The 19,135-nt window shown below is 35.3% G+C and overlaps 4 protein-coding genes and 1 non-coding gene across 5 annotated transcripts; 3 read left to right on the forward strand and 2 right to left on the reverse strand.

Moving 5' to 3' along the window:
- Positions 1 to 1,451: 1,451 nt before the first annotated feature.
- Positions 1,452 to 4,008, forward strand: LOC17879184 (apoptosis-enhancing nuclease). The gene is made up of 6 exons (XM_006285040.1): positions 1,452 to 1,492; positions 1,685 to 1,836; positions 1,921 to 2,051; positions 2,372 to 2,799; positions 2,955 to 3,035; positions 3,768 to 4,008. Exons 1-6 carry the CDS (start codon positions 1,452 to 1,454, stop codon positions 4,006 to 4,008), a joined length of 1,074 nt encoding a protein of 357 aa, XP_006285102.1.
- Positions 4,009 to 4,723: 715 nt separating this feature from the next.
- On the reverse strand, positions 4,724 to 6,870 carry LOC17877844 (CASP-like protein 4A1). The gene is made up of 3 exons (XM_006284223.2): positions 6,283 to 6,870; positions 5,683 to 5,818; positions 4,724 to 5,171 (listed from the first exon to the last, which is right to left on the reverse strand). Exons 1-3 carry the CDS (start codon positions 6,783 to 6,785, stop codon positions 4,977 to 4,979), a joined length of 834 nt encoding a protein of 277 aa, XP_006284285.1. The 5' UTR covers positions 6,786 to 6,870; the 3' UTR covers positions 4,724 to 4,976.
- Positions 6,871 to 9,364: 2,494 nt separating this feature from the next.
- Positions 9,365 to 13,035, reverse strand: LOC17880934 (protein farnesyltransferase subunit beta). Its single transcript, XM_006286075.2, has 14 exons — positions 12,825 to 13,035; positions 12,620 to 12,706; positions 12,299 to 12,404; positions 12,079 to 12,114; positions 11,747 to 11,829; positions 11,598 to 11,651; positions 11,348 to 11,399; positions 10,861 to 10,925; positions 10,718 to 10,774; positions 10,546 to 10,618; positions 10,364 to 10,450; positions 10,076 to 10,244; positions 9,886 to 9,995; positions 9,365 to 9,791 (listed from the first exon to the last, which is right to left on the reverse strand). The coding sequence occupies exons 1-14, from the start codon at positions 12,938 to 12,940 to the stop codon at positions 9,552 to 9,554; spliced, it is 1,335 nt and encodes a 444-aa protein (XP_006286137.2). The 5' UTR covers positions 12,941 to 13,035; the 3' UTR covers positions 9,365 to 9,551.
- Positions 13,036 to 13,602: 567 nt separating this feature from the next.
- LOC17877378 (deoxynucleoside triphosphate triphosphohydrolase SAMHD1 homolog) lies at positions 13,603 to 17,682 on the forward strand. Its single transcript, XM_023778997.1, has 19 exons — positions 13,603 to 13,857; positions 14,330 to 14,367; positions 14,461 to 14,483; positions 14,754 to 14,860; positions 14,943 to 14,994; positions 15,068 to 15,152; positions 15,288 to 15,378; positions 15,545 to 15,583; positions 15,681 to 15,748; positions 15,885 to 15,947; positions 16,019 to 16,074; positions 16,150 to 16,223; positions 16,304 to 16,396; positions 16,489 to 16,590; positions 16,686 to 16,766; positions 16,849 to 16,940; positions 17,034 to 17,049; positions 17,175 to 17,285; positions 17,369 to 17,682. Exons 1-19 carry the CDS (start codon positions 13,732 to 13,734, stop codon positions 17,471 to 17,473), a joined length of 1,422 nt encoding a protein of 473 aa, XP_023634765.1. The 5' UTR covers positions 13,603 to 13,731; the 3' UTR covers positions 17,474 to 17,682.
- Positions 17,683 to 18,073: 391 nt separating this feature from the next.
- Positions 18,074 to 18,191, forward strand: LOC111829788. The gene has a single exon (XR_002833144.1). It is a non-coding gene; the product is annotated as a U5 spliceosomal RNA (small nuclear RNA).
- The last annotated feature ends 944 nt before the right edge of the window (positions 18,192 to 19,135 follow it).

Consider the following 19,135-nt stretch of genomic DNA (forward strand, 5'->3'; position numbering starts at 1 on the left):
CTATGGTTTATCCAATTTATTCTATCTTATGCTCATTAAAGCTTATTGTACTCTTTTGTATATTTGAAAACTTTGTAAACTTTTCCCTTGAGGGGTTTGATTGAATGAAATACAAGTCTTGTTTGACCAAAAAAAAAAAGAAGCTAGTAACATTATATTGTAAGATTCTTTTTCAAGGCATTTAACATTCAAAAAGTGATAAATTGATGAGAGTAAAGAACAGAAATGTGTTTAGAGGAAGAATTATATTAGACTCTCATGAAAATAATGTTACAACTTACAATCTCTAGTTTTATGATAAACATAAATGTAAATAATATATATATATATTGTAGTAATGTTAAACTTCCTAAACTCAATATTAACATTTATCAATAATCTTCTATAATAATATCTTCTCGATTTCCATATTTTGGGGTTGACATCTCGACCGTCGATCTCGGTCAATCTCCGGTCTTTATCTCCCAATAAAAAGGAAAATCTATTATGTCTACTATTGTATATTAATTAAATTGGATTTCGAATAAAACATTAACTGTATTTATAAAAGATTGATTACTGTTCATGCAAAAAATTTATATGAGGCACCCAAAAACTTTATATAGTTTTATAGAAATAACTAGCTAAATATGTATATTTTGTAAGGAAAATTAAAAATTATATTCAATACAACTTTATAGTATTGATTTATGATACTTTATGTAATTTTTAATCTATACCATTTTCTCTCGGTCACCCAAACCTCTATGCATGTAACAAATTTTTCTAGCTTTGCCACTAGATGGACAAGCTGGAGAATAATAAACCAAACCTGCACCATTGAAAAAATATGGTCAACATTATATATATGGGCCACCGGCCACTGGAATAGTTAGTATACATTGTGAAGAATCGTGAGTGATTCATGTTATAACTAGATGCCTGCAGCTTACTATAACTAATTAAGGTAGTTAAGTTAATGGACATATATATGCATGACTTTGTATGATTTGTGTTTTATTTTCTGTATACTACATGTGGTGTGTGTATTTCTTACATATGTATATATAAGTAGGATAACAAAATTTAGTGAATTTGTAACATTATTTAGTTACCAAAATGTAATCGATTAATTAATCGATAATATAACCATTAATTAGATTGGAACCACACCAGAAAGGTATATCTCCTCTTTCTTTGGTTTGTTTTTTTTTTTTTTTTTTTTTTGGTATTTCATAACCTCAAATCGATACGTCCGAAATCAGAATAGTTTAGGGAATCATCTAACTTCGCCTTTATTTTTATTTTTTTTGTTCTTTTATTCCCATGATTTTGCCTATATAAACACATGACTTCTCATATATTCTCAAATCTCCATACACAGATCGACATTAAGAGAAGGAAATTAAAACAAAAACCTATCTATTCAAAGTTCTCTTAACTTAAAAGCTTTGAGCTTGCTCTTGTTTATAATGGACTACAGATTGTCAATGGAGTCCTCAGAAACCCTAAGGTATTTATACTAGTGTAACGTACGTTTTAGTAACACCAATATCTAATGCTACTATATATGTGCATGTTCGCAAAACACTCTTAAAAAAATGAACAATTCGTAACAAGTGAAATCTGTAATTTACTAATTTAGCTAGTGAGAATAGAGTGTACGTACCTTAAATTATAATATAATTCGTGCATGATTAAAAAGGAACAAGTGTGGAGGATGCTATAGGCAATTCAACAAGAAGGAACACTTGGTGGAACACATGAGGATCTCTTATCATTCAGTTCATGAACCTACTTGTGGCATTTGCAACAAACATTGCCGATCTTTTGACTCCCTCCGTGAACATCTCATCGGTATTAACCGTCTAGTTTATAACTTTGTATTTAATTTCCATTTTTTTTTCACATTACATTTTGGACTATATCTTACTTAATTAGGGCCATTGCCGAAACAAGAATGTAAGAACATTTTCAGCAGCCGTGGCTGTAGATTCTGTCTTATAATCCTTGAAAGCCCCAACGCTCGTAGGATCCATCAAGAGAGATGCCAGCTCTCCAACGTCACTTTGGTAATCTTCCCATATTTTTAAAACATACATAGTAATAGATGTCTTAAATTCTTTCAAAACTAAAAAAAAAAATTGTGTTTATGTTTATTCGTCCATGTGAAAGAATATTATAAAACCAAATCGCCTTGGTCCAGGGGTAAAGGGAGGTAAGTTCCGCCACCTAGATTCGAGTAGCACTGGCCACGAGGATTCGAGATTTAAAAGCCTTTGAAATCACTTATGAGTTATATAAAAAAAAAAAGAATATTATAACTTATGCATTACTATCAAACGTATACACGCAGGAGGATCATAATCTAATACTCTTTCTGATATATTAGGGATTAACAACTCGTATGGCGGCTTTAGGCCTAAGAGACAACCCTACAATCGACTACACTTCTTCGAGGTCACCTCGAGTGGTCGCACTCTCATGCAAGATGGTTGGAGGAGGCAGCGACGGATCGCTCGACATATGCGCAAGGGTTTGCATTACGGACGAGAGTGATAACGTTGTGTTCCATACTTACGTGAAGCCAACGATGCCCGTAACGAGTTATAGGTACGAGATGACAGGGATACGACCTGAGAATCTAAGGGACGCAATGCCACTGAAGCATGCACAGAGAAAGATTCAAGAGTTTCTTTGTAATGGAGAACCAATGTGGAAGATTCGTCCAAGAAATGGGAAAGCAAGGATTCTCGTTGGACATGGACTTGATAACTATCTTGACTCTCTTCAACTTGAATATTCCTCTTCCATGATAAGGTAAATTAATACTTTTACTAGAAACATATAATATCTAATCATCTTTAAAGATGGTAACATAAAGTTATATAAAAATAACATTATACCACTGCTTTATATGAATTCATACATATATATAACACAATAATGTTGTTGTTGTTGTTGTTGTTTAATAGAGATACTGCGGAATACCCTCCATTGATGAAATCAAGCAAGTTAAGCAACTCTCTCAAGTACTTAACGCAAGCCTATCTCGGGTAAGTTTTTGTTTTTGAAATCTCTATAATTAGCAAATTAACATTCACCATTTGATATTATAAACTAGTTGATAGAATAAAAAAGACTTTTCAATATTCCATTATTATCTTAAAAATAATAATTACTCAACTTGAAGAAAATATAGTTTATCTACTAAACCATGCATGTATACAATAATGTAAATTAGTACATGTCGTATGTCATATTCGGACGCAACAATTACTAGCTACTAATTAAGCTCCTAAAAGAGATATCCAATGGATACTTTTGACACCAAGTGTTGTTGATCGACGTGTACGACATACGTATAGCGTAAAAAGTTTCTTACAAAATTCGAATAAAATCAATTGATGATAATCTTTAGGAATATATATATCTCGTTCATATCAAAGTTTGATTTGTGCATCTCTACTCTCTACCTCATATTTTATATCATTTGATTCATAACAAAAAGTTTCGCATGTCTAATTTGCTCCTATCCTACCTAAAAGGCTATGCCAAGTAAGATACTTTGATATGCAAAACTGATTTAGAAAAAAACCTAACTATGAATTACACCAATTTGGCTAGAATTTATTGTTGATGGTTTAGTTTTTATTTAAAGGTTTAAATGGGCATAGAGGTTTGTTTTTCTTTATAGTTTAGATTTTAAACAATTTTCAAATTTTAAGAATTTTATAATACTTTACCTTTGATATTAATTTCTTATCTTTCTTGATGACCTTGTAAAGGTATGATATTCATGTGGGAATACAAGATCCTTATGAGGATTGCGTCGCGGCCATGAGGCTATACACGAGAATGCGATATCAGAAACACAGGATCGATGCTTATCCGATAGCCTCAGACCCGCAGAACCGCAACAACTACGGGGCGTGGAGACAGAATGAGCTAGAGAGGATGTCTCCACAAGAGTTGCTCGACCTTTCACGTTCAGACTATTACTGCTGGTGCCTGGACTCGGTCGCTTGAAGAAGAACGTTATGGTTGTGCTTGATCATCTCCAAAAATAATATGGATGCGAGGATTTATATACTATAGTATACTTTAAAATCGAATAATAATTGTCTTAAACTTAATTAGTGATGATGTTGATCATAACTCATGACTCATGAGATAGAAATGGTCTCATACGTACGCTTTTTTAGTAATACTAGCTAACTGGTAAACTTCTTTGTTTCCTATGTATTAGGTCACTTTATATCTTGCTTTGGCTAATCTTAAAAGTGATATATCCCTTTTGAGATTAGTTGCCAATATTCCTCATTTTCATAAAAAGCTAATTCTATGGCTTTAATAACCTTTTTACTTTGAGATTACTTGTCAAAGTTTTCTTTTTTTTCAACCTAACCTTTGTTATTATTAGATAGTGGTTTTGGTTTTAGCCACATACATCAGAAGAGGTTTGCAATTATCACCACATACATCAGAAGAGGTTTGCAATTATAACACTAGACGCAAGAGTGCAGAAATAATCAAATTTTGCATTCTTGTATCATCTTTGTTACATGTAATTTTTTACATATTCCACTCATGCATGGTTATTCATTCATACACACGTCTGTGTAACTAAATTAGTATGTAACTTCTGCATGGCTATTACTGTGCTTATAGCTTGACATTTTATCTGATGTGACTAATTTATACTGACTTCTTAAATGTATAAGCATCTAAAACATTGCACTAATTCGAAAGTTGAAGGAGAGGATGTCATCATACTGCTTTTCTTAGAACTATGATATATAAGTGATCATGTAAACGACCATCTTTTACAAGATGAGATATCGTCCAGTCCACCATATAATATAAAAGTTTCTTTTAAAAATCAGAAACTGGACCCTCCTCATCGTTTAGGCTTTAAGAGAGTTTAGGGTCAAGGATACAACTTCAAGAGACTCAACAGAATGAGACTGTTTGTCTCGAGCTTGCGCTTGTTTGATTTAGATGGACCGGAGTGCACAGAGAGCATAGCCGGAAGCCAAGGAGCAGAAGGCGAATGCGACAAAGGAGACGTAAGACAGTGCGACAGATGCTCTAGCCAAGTCTGGGAACTTGTCTGCTCCCCAGTTTGACTGCCAATCGTCTACACGGATCGAAGCTGATGTAGAAGCCGATGCAAGAAGATATGCTAGCATCTGGCAACATAAAAAATCACTTTAACTCATAAGGGTGTAATGGGAACAGAGTTGAATTCAAATGCACGGGATTATAAGCCTAGAAGCACTAAACTTTAATGGATCACTAAAGTTGTAACATCAATGATATGTCATCAAACAGAGACGAGTACTAAAATATGTACAGGAATCAGATAGAGTTAGCTCAAAAGATGGAAGCAATCACATCTTTGGTTAGCTACTTTAAGACTTCAAGCATCTTTATATGTTTTACACCAACAGTACTTTAGCATGATTCGAAGCATATTTAAAACAAAACAGATGATGAACTACCATAAGAGAATCGAATTGACAAGGAATTAAGTCTATCAGTATTCAGAAAAAGACCAATGAGAGTCGCTAAAAATTCAGCCTCAACTTCTTGTTAGTTCTATAGCATGCATCAAGTTTCAAGCTTTAACTTTTTTTTAACCATTTGATTGATTTAAAAAGTACAAAGTTTTCGAATCACAGAGAGGCAGAAGGAACATACTTGATCAAGACCAAATTCCAAGAAATGGCGCAGGTTATGTCGTGATCTTCGGATGCTAGTAGATAATAGGTATACAAGATCACATATCATAAAACCAGAGTAGACAAAACCAATCACATTTGCAGCCATACAGAACCTGCAACCCAAAATGCCAAAGAAAACACACGAGAATAAATCAACTCTAGAAAACATTTACAGAGAACTTTATCAGTTTAAAAAGTAATCTAAAGAGAAACTGTTATAATTTAGGTAGAACATGTCATTAGATAACCACATTAGCATTACACAACTTCCGTGGCTAATTTCATCAAAAAGCTTCAATTTCACACAGTGATCTAAACCAAGTCAGAGTATAAGCCAAAAATCAAACCTTGGAAAACATAATTAGCCTTAGAAAACGACAGCAACAGCCACATTCCAAGTAAAACTTCAAATTCCACACAGTGATTAGACCCAATCAAAGAGATCTAGCAAGAAACACTTTGAGCTCAGAAGAGAACCAAACCTAAACTTAGATTTAAGGATACTAACATATCAATCTAGGAACTATTTGAAAGCTACAAAACATCTTAAGATATAAAGAAAGTTTGAAACTTTAACCTGAACTCTTTGTAATTATAGAAAGAATCACGAGCCCATCCTTTATCTCTGTCAGCAACCATAACCGAAAACGAAACGAGACACGAAACAAACGCAGTAACCCTAAACCCAAGCAAAGCTTTCCTAATCAAACTTGCCCATTTCGATTCACGAGGAGTAGAAGAAGAAGAAAAGCTCGGCCTTAGTTGTCTCCTACTCTCACCAACCTTCTTCTCCTCCTCAACGAAGTCTCCGTTCGTTACCCTGAAAGGAGTCTCCGTCTTAGTCGCTACGGAAGGAGTCGGAACAATCGTGTGAGGTGAAGATCCATGGCTATCGGGGATTGAAGATACAGTAGGTGAATCAGGAGGTGAATCAACCGTTGCTTGTGGTGGTATTGAGTGAAGCGATGATTTTGAAGACATCTCGAGGTTGAGATTGTTAAGTGGTGAATGGGATTGAGAAGACTTCTTCTTCTTCTTATTGTGAAATTTCTTCGTTGTGTCTTCTTCTTCTACTTCCATTTTCGTTGATATTTTGTGGGTTTTATTTAAAATTAATTAAAATTTGTTTGCCAGCGGAAGTGATGAAGTAAGCTCTTGCAACTGTCTCTCCTCTGGTCAATGGAATCAATTGGGGAAGACGACGAGAGTGAGAGTGACTTTAAAATATAAGTTTTTGCAAAAAGGGGCTTCGCTTTATTATTTTCTTCGATTTTTAACCTAAACTAATAAATAATACAATTTGGTTTGGTTCTTTTCGGTTTAGATATTCATTCTTTCTAAACTGGTTTAGTTTAGCCGACAAACCACTAACTTCTTTTAAATAACCGATTCGGTTCAGTTAATTAAGAAAAATCGGAACGGATTATTTAAATATCGGTTTCAATTTCGTTAAATACCGGTTTAGTTCGGTTTATATATTGATTCCTTCTTCTCACAATCTCACACCACTTGTCAACAAGCTTACTAAAGTTCTCACCTTTTTCAACTATTAGGGGGTGTTATTGGATGGAGAATTTTAAGGGATTTTAATTACAGGTGGATTTTAAAGTTCAATAGCCTTTAAATACAATTAAGATGGATTTGGTATGAAAGAGATGAAATCCTTTGAAAAGTGTTAGGATTGTGTTTGTACGTGTTTTAGATGTAAAATACATTAAAATCTTAAAGAAAACAAAATCCATTGAAAATTGAATAACGCTTGTTTTAAAATACTTTAAAATACATCCAACAAATGTTAAGGGGGTGTTATTCAATACTGTATTTTAAAGGAATTAGAGGTATTTTAAAATCCAGCGTTATTCAATTAAGTATTTTAAAAAGTACATTAAAATCTGTTGTTATTGGATCATGCATTTATTTGGTGTATTTTAGAATACGTTCAAAACCACTGTTATTCAATGTCTTCTTGATTCTGCCTTATTTTAGATTTCGTTGTATTTTACCCCAAAAATATGAACAAACACAATCCGCCATATTTCTCTGAGTATTTCAATTCATTTTCTATAATTGAATTGAGATTCGAAGAAATACAAGATGGCTCTGAGCCTCTAACCAAAGGATCTCTACATCAACCTGATCGGGTGCTCTGCACAGCTTGCAAATCCTCAGATCTGATTATGCCTATCAAAAATTAAAGTTGGAGCTATTGCCCTCGAGGCGAAGTTAGAGCTGTTTAGAAGTTATCGTAACAGTGCTGGGATCACATAGCTTATGGATCAACTCTTTCCTCGTCATTACTTGGCTCTTCAACTTTCTTTCTTCTCATTTCATCTCTTTTGTGTTTTTTAAAGTTTGACACTTGCTTTTGAATTTTCTCTGGTATATCATTCTTGGACATATTTTGTAAGAAATTGGCAATTCAATGATCTTTTGGAGAACAATCTAGATGTTGGAGCCACCAGTAGAGAGAGCAATAGGATTGGGGATTATGATCTGGGAAACTGTTAAATTAAATCTCTTCAGCATCAAATTGGATTAGGGATTCTGAATTTTATTTGAGTAGTTATTGGTTGCTATTTGCTATAGGTTCTTGCAGTTACGTATTTCATAATTGTTTATATAAGTGACAAGGATCTTTTCGCCGAGTTATACAAGTTTAGTTAGTAATTTAATTTGTATTCTGGTTCACAATACTATCTCATGTCTTTGTGTTGTGAATTGGTGTGTCTCCAATATCAAATGAAGTTCCCCTATTCAAATGTGTCGTTCGTTGGTTTCTTGTCATATATTGGGTTGGTATCAATTTCTTTCTCTGGTTCACAATACTATCTCATGTCTCTCGTTTCTCCCTTTGTCTCTCTTTTGAGTTTTTGTGATTGTTTCCTCTGCTCTTAGTAGCGTTATTGCGAAGAACTGAATTTACACATGTAATGAAATGCCAAAACTGAATTCACACAGATATAAGCAATGGAAAAGAAAACCATAGAGGGGGTTTAAGCAACACCACTTCGTTGGCTTGGTTTTGGGAACCTTTTTTGGAGTAGCAGGAGGAGGAGCCGCATCCGATGGAGGTTGATGATTCCATCTCCGACTGTGGTGACAAGATAGGACCGTCGTGTTCACCGTTGGATCCGAAAACGTCGTCATCGTTCAAATAAGTCAGAAGCAAAACACCGTCCACAGTCATGGACTGAGCGCCATCGTAGGCTCAGGCTGAGAATAATAGAAATGAGAATAGTAGAAAGTGCATGAGTTAACATACTCAATGAATATAACGAAAGGTTGTAGTTTATTTTATATTTTACTTAACTTCAAAAATAATAATATTTCACTAGTAATGTCTTTCAAATCTCTAATAATGCCTTTCAAATCCACTGATAATGACATCCTAATCCACGTTAGATGAATTACAAAACCATTGGATTTTAAAATCCATCAATAATTCAAATCCATTAAAAACACATATCCAATAACACCCCCTAAATCCAATAACAGCAGATTTTATTGTGGTTTTTAAAATACATCGTTAAATAACGCTAGATTTTGAAATACATCCAAATCAATTAAAATACAAGGTTGAATAACACCCCCTTAAAAATATAAGTTTTTGCAAGAAAGGTCTCACCTTTCTCAACATCCCAAAGACTGTCACCGTAGACTCAGATTCAAAACACAGAGACGTTTTGTGTTCCATTAAAAATGTTTCGTTTAGTAAATTTTCTAACTTCAGTTAATTGATAGTATATTAGTGAAATTTCTGTTGAAAACTTACATACAAGTACAACACTATGAAAGAACAGGTCAACTTCTGTTGCCAAGAGTTTCCAATCCATTGGTAAGAACAGGTCATGGTGCTTTAAAGAAGTACTCCATAGCTTCATTGTACCGATCCATGACAACGTTGTGGAGGAGGTGAACAGGTTCAAGGAGATTCGAGTAGCTACCCAAAATATCACGAGTTAAAGGAGGAGTGTCCTCGTCTTTTGACCAAGCGTGCTGAGCCACAGACAATCCGCTCAGACAGTAACATGTGTGGTAGAAGTCACGGGGTTTCCTCGGCTTGTCTCTAAATCCACCATCAGGTATCTGAGCATACAAGTGTGTTGTATGTGCGTGTGTTATAAATATAAAAAACTTGTTGGGAAGTGTAAATCTGGTGTTCAAGAAACTAAGAACTGACCTTAGAGCATAAGAGTACATATCTCTGCAAGCCGAGGCTATCAAAAACTGGTTGTATTCTCCTGTTAATGTATGTGGATGTATGATGGACTCCGTGACCATTCACTGAACCTGCAGATATATGCTAACCAAAATCATTTGTGCTTTGGATTAACGGATGGACTGAGAGAATGAGAAAATCAAGTGCATACCTTCATCGCTGTCCTCATCAGAATCATCATCATCACTATCTTCAGGATAATCTTCATCATGAACATGGTCCTCGTGATCTTCATCTGTCCCTTGTGATATATGTGATGATCCATGATGTACCAGATCATGCGCTGAATAAAATCGCTGTAGCAGAACACAAGGTGCTGCCTGTTTAACACATACCAAAAGGAACACCGAGAGTGATGAGTGGAGTAGAATTTTGAAATAGGATGTATGATCATCGAAAAGGAATATACAATGTCACAAAAGAGAATTAAAAAGTTGACCTGCCAAAAAGTGTAGCAACCATCGACCAATTTGTTGGTCCTACCTTGGAATCCCATTTCTACTCCTTGTCGATGTACAGCCCAATTCTAGAATCATAGGAAAATTAATTTGTAAGAAAAGTATCTCTATCAAGGAAATGAAAAGGTACTCCATTAATAATCACTGAACAGCTTTGAGTTACCATTAATGAATCCAAATTCAAACGGTCAACTTCATTGATTAAAAACATAGTTGCCAACCCACAGTAAGTATACCTAATTAACAAATTATATGGTAATAAGATTAGCCTTAGATAAGAAATCAATATTTCAGGAAATAGACTTTACTTCACTGAAGCAAGTAGGAGACCGTACCCACCATGAGCTTCAGAGCCAGGTTCACCTCCAATGCCGCCTTCATAAGTTTGGCAACTGCTCAAACAATGTGAGTTAAAAGAGCTTTCCAAGCGAAATAAATAATCATGAACTAACAAGATAAAAGTGATACAAAAAGCTACCTCAAGATGTAATCTCCTAGGCTCCGAGTGAGTTCATCATCCATAATATTTAGGATGCTTGCAACCTGTGTCAAAAGAGAAGTCAAACATATCAGGGAGAACCAGCCATAGGATGCATGACTTGTAAGTCTCAATACGAAAAAATATCTCAGCAATAATAAGATCACTAAAAGTCTATTGTTACATTTAAGCCATAGGATGGTGGATCCTGAGTATGTTAATCTCATTCAGTCTATAAAGTTTTGGTGTCCACAAGAAGAGAAAAATAAGTTTTGGTGTAAGCCTAATGTGACATTAAAGCCATTAAAAGTTGTCAGCCTAATGTGACATTTATGCCCTAATAAAATATATAAAGTTTTGGTGTCAGCCTAATGTGACATTTAAGCCATAAAATGATGGGTCCTGAGTTTGTTAATCTCATTCAGCCTCTAAAGTTATGGTGTCCGCAAGAAGAGAAAAACAAGAAATTAAGAGTTGCTAAACGCACCGAAATAGCAGTGTAGCACGCACGAACATCCATTTCTCCCATGTCATGCATCCTACAATCAGTGAGTGAGTCATTTTAGTACCATGATTAGGAGCAAACAAATTGCATCAAATAGAAAAAGAAACGAGCACAAATTGAAGAAACAACATGGCTGAGTAGCTATGGCATTAACACAGATAAGAAGGCTTAAAGATTGATCAGTCAGTAAAAATAATGCCTTCAAGAAGTTTTAGCAGAAAGAGAATCAAACCTGAAACCCCCACTTGTATCCTTCATTCGTCTTAAGAAGCAAGACATTTTTTCTCTGAAAAGTATGAGTCACATGTAAGACTTCTGTAGGAAGCATAAGTTGTCTCCTATTGAAAAGAATCTCGTACAAAAAAATAAAGAATACACCACCTATTAATTGAAGAAAGGGCTTTGTCACCCCCTAAAGTAACCAGTGCATTCACTGCAGCATAAGTGGTTGCAAGGTGTGGAAGCTGGGAAGAAAATATCTCCATTACTAGTGAAAGAGAGAAACAAAGAAAAGGAAACTGATAAAAGGCAGGCTATAATAAATATCTCAACTTTCTCTGCCATGTTTGATATATTTACAGTTTACAACAACAAAAAGCTTAAACTACACCAAAGATATTTAACATAATAAAACGATCTGGTCATCATTTAAAGTTCCTAGTTCATGAAATGATAGTGATCGGCACATGTTCAAGAAACAGGCATATACTTACTTGGCCAGGACCACCACCGTATCCACCATCAGAGCCCTGAAAAGTGAAAAGAGACATGCGAAATAAAACTAAGTACGAAATGAACAATTACAGGTAACAATATTAGGAATGGGAAGTAAAACAACATGATCTGAAGGAGCAGAAAAACAAGAAGATGGATGAACAAATCTGAAATTCCACGATTCAGAGAGCTAACTTAGCAATAGAAATTTCGACTAACCTGGCAGCGTCCAATAAAGTCAATGGCATTGTTTTCTAATTCATCATCCACAGACTCCCCAAGCAAAGCTATTGACTGAAGAATCCAGTAACAAAGCCAAGGTCGACTGTTCCAAAACCCAAAATCAAACTTAATCTATTGGCATAATAAAACCAATACAACCTCCTACATCTCTCAAACCCAAAAATATTTGCAAGACTCCATTAAAAAGCACCCAAATTATCTCGAAGAGAACACAGTGACTGGCTAAATGAAGAAAATTCGAAGAATTGATTCTTTTGAACTACAAATTCTAGCCATGAACACAAAAATCTCACTTACTTAGAATCTAAGGACGAAAACTGTGGACCTAGCTGCCTTAAGCCTTTCATCAGATAATCCAACTGCTTATCTCGCTGAATCTCCATCCTAGGAACAACAACAACTTCTTCCATCAATATGTTTCATTCCACACTTCAAAACGCCACTAAAAACTCATCAGATCATGAAGAAAACTCGAAAATCAAATCAAAATCCGCGAGCTCACATGTATTTCTGAGTAGAGATGTCGCTGGCGTCGAAGTAACCATAGATCCCGAACACATCGTTCTCCACCAGAAACTGCTCGCGCTGACTCACGGTTATCCTCGGAAGCTCTTCCATCTCCCTCCGCCGCGTTGATTCGCCGTGTCCGAGTCAGATTCGCCGATTGAGTCCACTCCGGTCAAGTCTGAGCCCTATCACACTTCAAAGTTCAAAACGCTGGAGCGTCCGTCCATGTAATTTGGTACATTCTAAAATGCGAATTTGGTCCCGGTTTTACACCGGTTCGTTTTGGTTTAAGGGTACCGAAATTAATTTTCCCCATAGCTGTTTAGTTGAGATACGTTAATCATCTTCCGGATTTTCCGAACCGTCACCATGAACCCACTTCTCCACCACCACCACGCCACCACCTAAACAACCTCTACCTAAAAAGCCAAATTTACAATATTAGCCCTATATTTTCCATTTAGTAGAACGAAACCCCTGTACTAAAACAGTATGCTTTATAAAAACACTTTTTTTTTGTTACAATCATGAAAAACACAAGTTATTAACTTATTATTAATTGTAATCAAATTAAAATATGAGAATATATCACGTGAAATGTATGCACCAAATAAAAAATTGAGGTGTAGTTTTATATTTTCTTAAAGCATGTGGATAGTTTGGGATAAAAGAAAAAGTATAGGGTTATATTTGGAACATTTCCTTTCATTTAAGGTTTAATGGGAATATTAATAGCGTACAAACGTCAAAAAGGAATTTAATAAGATACCCTCTCCCTCCTCTCTCATTCGCGACTTGTGCAGCTTTAAATCGCTGTCTCTCTCGTCGTCGTCTTCTCTCAACGTAACTGCATAAAGAGCGAGCGACTGAGTGAGAAAGAGTTCGACGTGAAATTTCAACTGATGGGAGCGTATTGCAACGAAGACCTAGGTAGTTTACCGGTTTACTCCTCCGGCGCTCCGACGAACGAGCTCCGGTTCAGCAAACATGTCTACGACAACGTTCACGGAAACATCTATCTCGACCCTGTGAGTAATTGATTTCCGTATAATCTTCTTCGTTTCCTGTTTTTGTGATTTCGTTATGGTTCGTTTGCGAGATAAGGAGTTCCAGAATTCCATCTCTGCAATGGTTTTGTTCGCCGGAGAGATTACTGTTTAATTTCCGGTAGTGTTTGTTCGAGTTGGAATTTGGATAATGTTATCGTCATCTCTAATTTAACGCCGTGATTTCGCCGGAAATTTTATGGAACTGTCGGATAGATAAGAGATTTTTGTTTAGCCGAAGATTTAACTGGTGGATTTTGCTAGAATTGAACTGAATCTTCTTTGATTCGATTCTTGTTTGTATTTCTGCAGTTGTGAATTTTTTTTTCCAAATATATAGGAGTTTCAAAATTCTCTAACTACTGTTCATACGATTTTGAAAGCTCGTTACAACTTGTAGTTTTCTATTGACTTAATATGTCATCTGTACTAATTGTTCCCTTTTGGTTTGCAGCTTTGTTTAAAATTCATTGACACTGAGCAGTTTCAAAGGTAAGTTGTTGGATTGTGCTCATTTCCTTGGTTACATTTTTTATGACTACAGTGTTCTGTGTTCTGATTCTTTAATCTAATTGCTTGTGGCAGGCTTCGTGAACTTAAGCAGCTTGGTGAGTCTGCCTTACGTTTTCAACTCATTTTCCCCCTCCTCTTGTTTAACAAGCTAGATGGTCTTGTTATGTCTATTTCTTTCCCCCTCGATAAAATAATATTTATTGTGAGAATCACTGTACGAAATGCTAGGATCAAATATAGAAAATTTTCATTGAAATCTTTTTATCCTGTATGTAAGATTATTTGCTTTGGTTACTCGTTATAGCAGCAAGGAGTTATGTATGGTTATCTTCTTTCTTTGAGAGAAACTTTCTTGCATGGCTTAGGGGTGACAAACATGGTATATCCAGGAGCTGTGCATTCTAGATTTGAGCACTCTCTAGGTGTGTATTGGCTTGCAGGCGAAAACGTTCAGAGGCTAAAAACTTTCCAGGTATTTGGACATTTTGGACTGACACAGTCACATTTTGGTTAAGTAGGGTAAGGTTCTAATGTTGGTGCTTAACTTTTTATAGGGGATGGAGCTTGGTATTGACAATTATGATCTTCAGACTGTGAGGCTTGCTGGTAACTATTGTTAGCTCAATAACTACATTATTCCTTGATACTATTTCTTTATGATATTTGTTTGTATATGTAGGACTTCTCCATGATATTGGTCACGGGCCTTTCAGTCATATGTTTGAGCGTGAATTCCTTCCAAAGGTCATAAGTGGCAGTCAGTGGTATGTTTGTGCATTCTTTGAAAAGATCAATGACATGGTGTTACTTGATATAATAAGAACTGTGCCTTCAATTTTAGTACTTTTGGTTTTTTATGGATTATCTTTAGCTCTTTATATGCCAGTTCTTTAATGCAGGTCTCATGAGTTAATGTCTGTAAACATGATTGACCATATGGTTGATACACATAACATTGATGTTGATGCACAAATGCTGAAAAGAGTAAAGGTAATTTTCATTCTCCAAGACTGTTTAGCTTCTTTCAAATGACCTATAGGTCTTGAAACTGGAAACTGTGACAATATTTTCAGTCTTCAGCTTACAAATCTAAGTCAAATATGTTTTGCTTCCTTTCCGACTTTGCTGATAGTTTTCTTAAATGTTTACTTAACAGGATATGATACTAGCTAGTACTGAGTTTTCACAGCTGAAAGTAAGTTTTGTAACAGTCATGTTTCCTGTTCTAGTCAAACATGAACAACTAACTACTCATGCTTTTGTATATATTTCCCTTTTTTCATAATATGCAGAGCAATGCAGAGAAACGTTTCTTGTATGACATTGTTGCTAATGGCCGGAATGGGATTGATGTGGACAAGTAATTCTATCTGTTCCTTAGTTGTATACTAGCCTGCAGTTTCTTTCTTGCCCATTTCAATTTTTACTCATCATGATGCTTAGATTTTCACCGTCGTCTTAAAGACTCAATTATAAATGAATACAAAATTTTATAGGTTTGACTACATTGTCCGTGATTCTCGAGCTTGTGGACTGGGATGCAATTTTCAGTTCCAAAGGTATTCATACTACTCTAAAGTCGTTTCAGTTTTTGCTAATTAGGATGGTGCTAACTATCAGATGTTTCTAGACTAACAGAGATGATGAAAGTCATTGATAATGAAATCTGCTATCCCGCCAAGGAATGTGAGTTTTTTCCACCTGATATTCTTGTATTTGCGTTTGCTTTTGTCCACTTGTAAACTGGGGTGAATTTTGCAGATCGTAATGTCCACAAGTTATTTGCAACTCGTGCTGATCTTTATCGAACTGTCTACACACATCCGAAAGTAAAGGTATTGTACCAGTATCATTCTCTCTGTTCATTCTCTATTCTTTCTCTCTTTCCCACTTTTCTCTTTCCAATCATTTGCAGGCGATCGAGCTTATGATAGTAGATGCCATGGTCAAAGCCAACAGTTTCTTGGAAATTTCTTCTATGATTAATGATCCATCTGAATACTGGAAGGTACAGTTCTTCCTTCAGAAGACAATTTTTTTCCCTCTCTGCATCAAAACTATTTCGCCAGTTTATATAGTTTTTGTTCTCCACAAATGCAGTTAGACGACACAATCCTCAAAACTATCGAAATAGCTCCAGATCCAGAGCTTGCAGAAGCTAAAGAGCTGATACTCCGTGTTCGCAGAAGGCAGCTGTACCAAGTATATACCATTTCACCCAGTTTCTTCTTTTATTATGCTTAATTAGGCTAAGAATTCCCTTTCTAAGGAAGAGCTATACGGATATTTACTTGCAGTTCTGTAACGAGTATGCGGTTCCAAAGGACAAAATCGATCATTTCAAGGCTGTCACTCCCCAAGATATCATATGTTCTCAGGTTTGTAATTTTTGGCAATTAATTAGAGGAAAGCTATATTGCACAGTCCATTGCCGTACTTATAGTGCTTTTGATTTAACAGAAACACCAAAGCTTGACACTAAAAGAAGAAGATATCGCTGTTACAAACGTCAAGATTGATTTGGCTCGTGGGAGACAAAATCCTCTTGAATGGTAAACAAAGCACAATTTAGCTTCTTTGTTTTATCAATTTCGCTCATTAATGTTCTAACCAACTAATCTTTGTACTGGTTCTGACTCCTTCAGCATCAACTTCTATAAGGTAAATACATAAAAGCCTTCTGTTCTTGTTATGCAGATCTGCTTCTCTAAGTTTGTAAATAGGAAAAATTGAAAATAACACAGAATCTCTCTCAATAAACCAATTGATTTGTATGATATTTACAGGATTATGATAGTACGGAGAAGTTTGTGATACCTGAAGACAGAGTCAGTCACTTGCTACCAACAACATACCAAGACATGATAGTGAGAGTATATGCCAAAAAGCCAGAATTGGTATGTGTGATAATCATTATAAACCCTCGTTATTTTTATACATCATTGTTTCTACGTTATAATCTTTGGTTTTGCAATAACAGGTAGAAGCAGTTTCTGAAGCATTTGAAAACTTCCAAATGAGAACGTATGGAATCAAAGCTCAAGTGCACGCAACACCTGAGAAAAAGAAAAGGCGTATGATGTAGTTGTTACGTGGCTTCAATTCACTTCATTTCATTTGATGGTTTCATTTTGGTTTTTCACGTCTTGAAAAAACTTTAAAATACGGATGCGTTGTACATATACTAGCTAGCTTGCGTTAGACTCACGATCCCGAAAGCTTTGGATTTTTAGTAACAGCGTCTTTATACATAAGAGTAAAGGAAAAAGGCAAAGGCACAATCTTCTTTAGTAACAGCTTTGCATATTTTTATAATTGTCATTTCATTATTTATTATGGTCAACTTAAGTATTACAGTTCTCCAATGTGAACATGACTAAAATTATGGTCAATAGAATATTCAAACTTGTTTAGTTGAAACTCCGGTTTAGGACTTAGATCCGGTTCAAACAAATCGTTTCTCTATGTCTAAGTTTAGTTGGTCTCTCATCAATATACAGATTGAGCAACGAATTTGTGATGGGCTTACAAATAAACAAAGTTATGACCCATGAATATATATTTTTATCCTTACCAAGTTTTGAACGTCCAACATCCCACATCCCACATCGGTAGCAAAACTCAGGAACAGTAAGTCAGCTCTACTATAAATAAAGACCCAAGAGCTATTTCCAAAGTCTCACGGAGCCGTGCAGTGAAGACAAAGCGAACTATTCTTTCGCCTTTTACTAAAGAATACCGTGTTTTCTCTGCATTTAAACGGCATACGCCTATTTTTGGAAAGGTTTATTTGTTAATAAACCTCCATCAATACTCTAGTTTAAAATGACATTAACACTATTTCTCTAGTCAGTACTTAGCTATGAGATGCATATGTGATCAACATTTTTAACAATTGCATCCGCAAGAGAAAAAGGCCTATTAAATGTAGATTTTGATTACTATGATAGAGCGACCTTTAATATTAAGGTTAATATGTCATGTGTGAACCACTTTGTCACCACCACTGCCATCGTCTGACGTTAGTTTAGCTTTATTATGAGAATTAATCTATCTCTCTTAGAGGGAAATCGGTTAATTTCTTAGGAAATTCAGACCCCATCATTATATATGAAAATTGTTTTCGCATTGAATTGCCAATTGCTTTGTGCTTTACTGTTCTTTATACATGGTGGGGTTTCAGCACCCTTGCATGCATGAAAACACCCGCATCGAGTTTCTTCTTAGTCTGAACACCCTTGCATGCATAATGGACTAAAAAGAAGAAATTCGGTGCGAGCAATGATGTCATGTAACACAAAAGTACAACTAAAAAACATAATAACAATGAACTAGTAAGGCTATATATATAATATTGGCATATGCACCCTTAAGGATATATGAAACGTCTTCTAACCAGAAAATTATACAAGTATTTGAGTATTTCACCCTTCAAAACTGTTTGGTTGAATAATTATTTGTCTTGCATAGTTATTATTATGTTTTTTTGGTTTATTTAAATATTTATCACTTTAATTTTTCACACTGAAAAACATATAAACTGAAAATGGGTTGCCGTAGGCTACTAGCCTACTTATGGATCGACTCGGCTGAGACTACTTGTCTTGGTGTCCTCAGCTCTCGCGGCATTGCCCTTTATATCAATCTATGAAGGAATTCAAAATAACTAAATTTGCCCTAGTCAATCTCTAATTTTGATTATTATTATATATATTAAATTATTTAAACATTTATAAAAAATTTGTGC

This window comes from Capsella rubella, unplaced genomic scaffold, assembly GCF_000375325.1.
Source record: "Capsella rubella cultivar Monte Gargano unplaced genomic scaffold, Caprub1_0 scaffold_7, whole genome shotgun sequence".
Taxonomy (NCBI): domain Eukaryota; kingdom Viridiplantae; phylum Streptophyta; class Magnoliopsida; order Brassicales; family Brassicaceae; genus Capsella; species Capsella rubella.

Coding starts and splice junctions, on each gene's coding strand:
- LOC17880934 (XM_006286075.2), bottom strand. CDS start 12,940: ATGGAAGAGCTTCCGAGGATAACCGTGAGTCAGCGCGAGCAGTTTCTG. Junction 11,652..11,746: donor GCCCTTTCTTCAATTAATAG/GTGGTGTATTCT, acceptor CATACTTTTCAG/AGAAAAAATGTCTTGCTTCT. Junction 10,926..11,347: donor CGTGCTACACTGCTATTTCG/GTGCGTTTAGCA, acceptor CTTTTGACACAG/GTTGCAAGCATCCTAAATAT.
- LOC17877378 (XM_023778997.1), top strand. CDS start 13,732: ATGGGAGCGTATTGCAACGAAGACCTAGGTAGTTTACCGGTTTACTCC. Junction 14,484..14,753: donor TCGTGAACTTAAGCAGCTTG/GTGAGTCTGCCT, acceptor TGCATGGCTTAG/GGGTGACAAACATGGTATAT. Junction 15,584..15,680: donor CTGAGTTTTCACAGCTGAAA/GTAAGTTTTGTA, acceptor CATAATATGCAG/AGCAATGCAGAGAAACGTTT.
- LOC17877844 (XM_006284223.2), bottom strand. CDS start 6,785: ATGGAAGTAGAAGAAGAAGACACAACGAAGAAATTTCACAATAAGAAG. Junction 5,819..6,282: donor TATAATTACAAAGAGTTCAG/GTTAAAGTTTCA, acceptor TTTGGGTTGCAG/GTTCTGTATGGCTGCAAATG. Junction 5,172..5,682: donor TGGAATTTGGTCTTGATCAA/GTATGTTCCTTC, acceptor TTATGTTGCCAG/ATGCTAGCATATCTTCTTGC.
- LOC17879184 (XM_006285040.1), top strand. CDS start 1,452: ATGGACTACAGATTGTCAATGGAGTCCTCAGAAACCCTAAG. Junction 1,837..1,920: donor CCTCCGTGAACATCTCATCG/GTATTAACCGTC, acceptor TTACTTAATTAG/GGCCATTGCCGAAACAAGAA. Junction 2,052..2,371: donor AGCTCTCCAACGTCACTTTG/GTAATCTTCCCA, acceptor CTGATATATTAG/GGATTAACAACTCGTATGGC.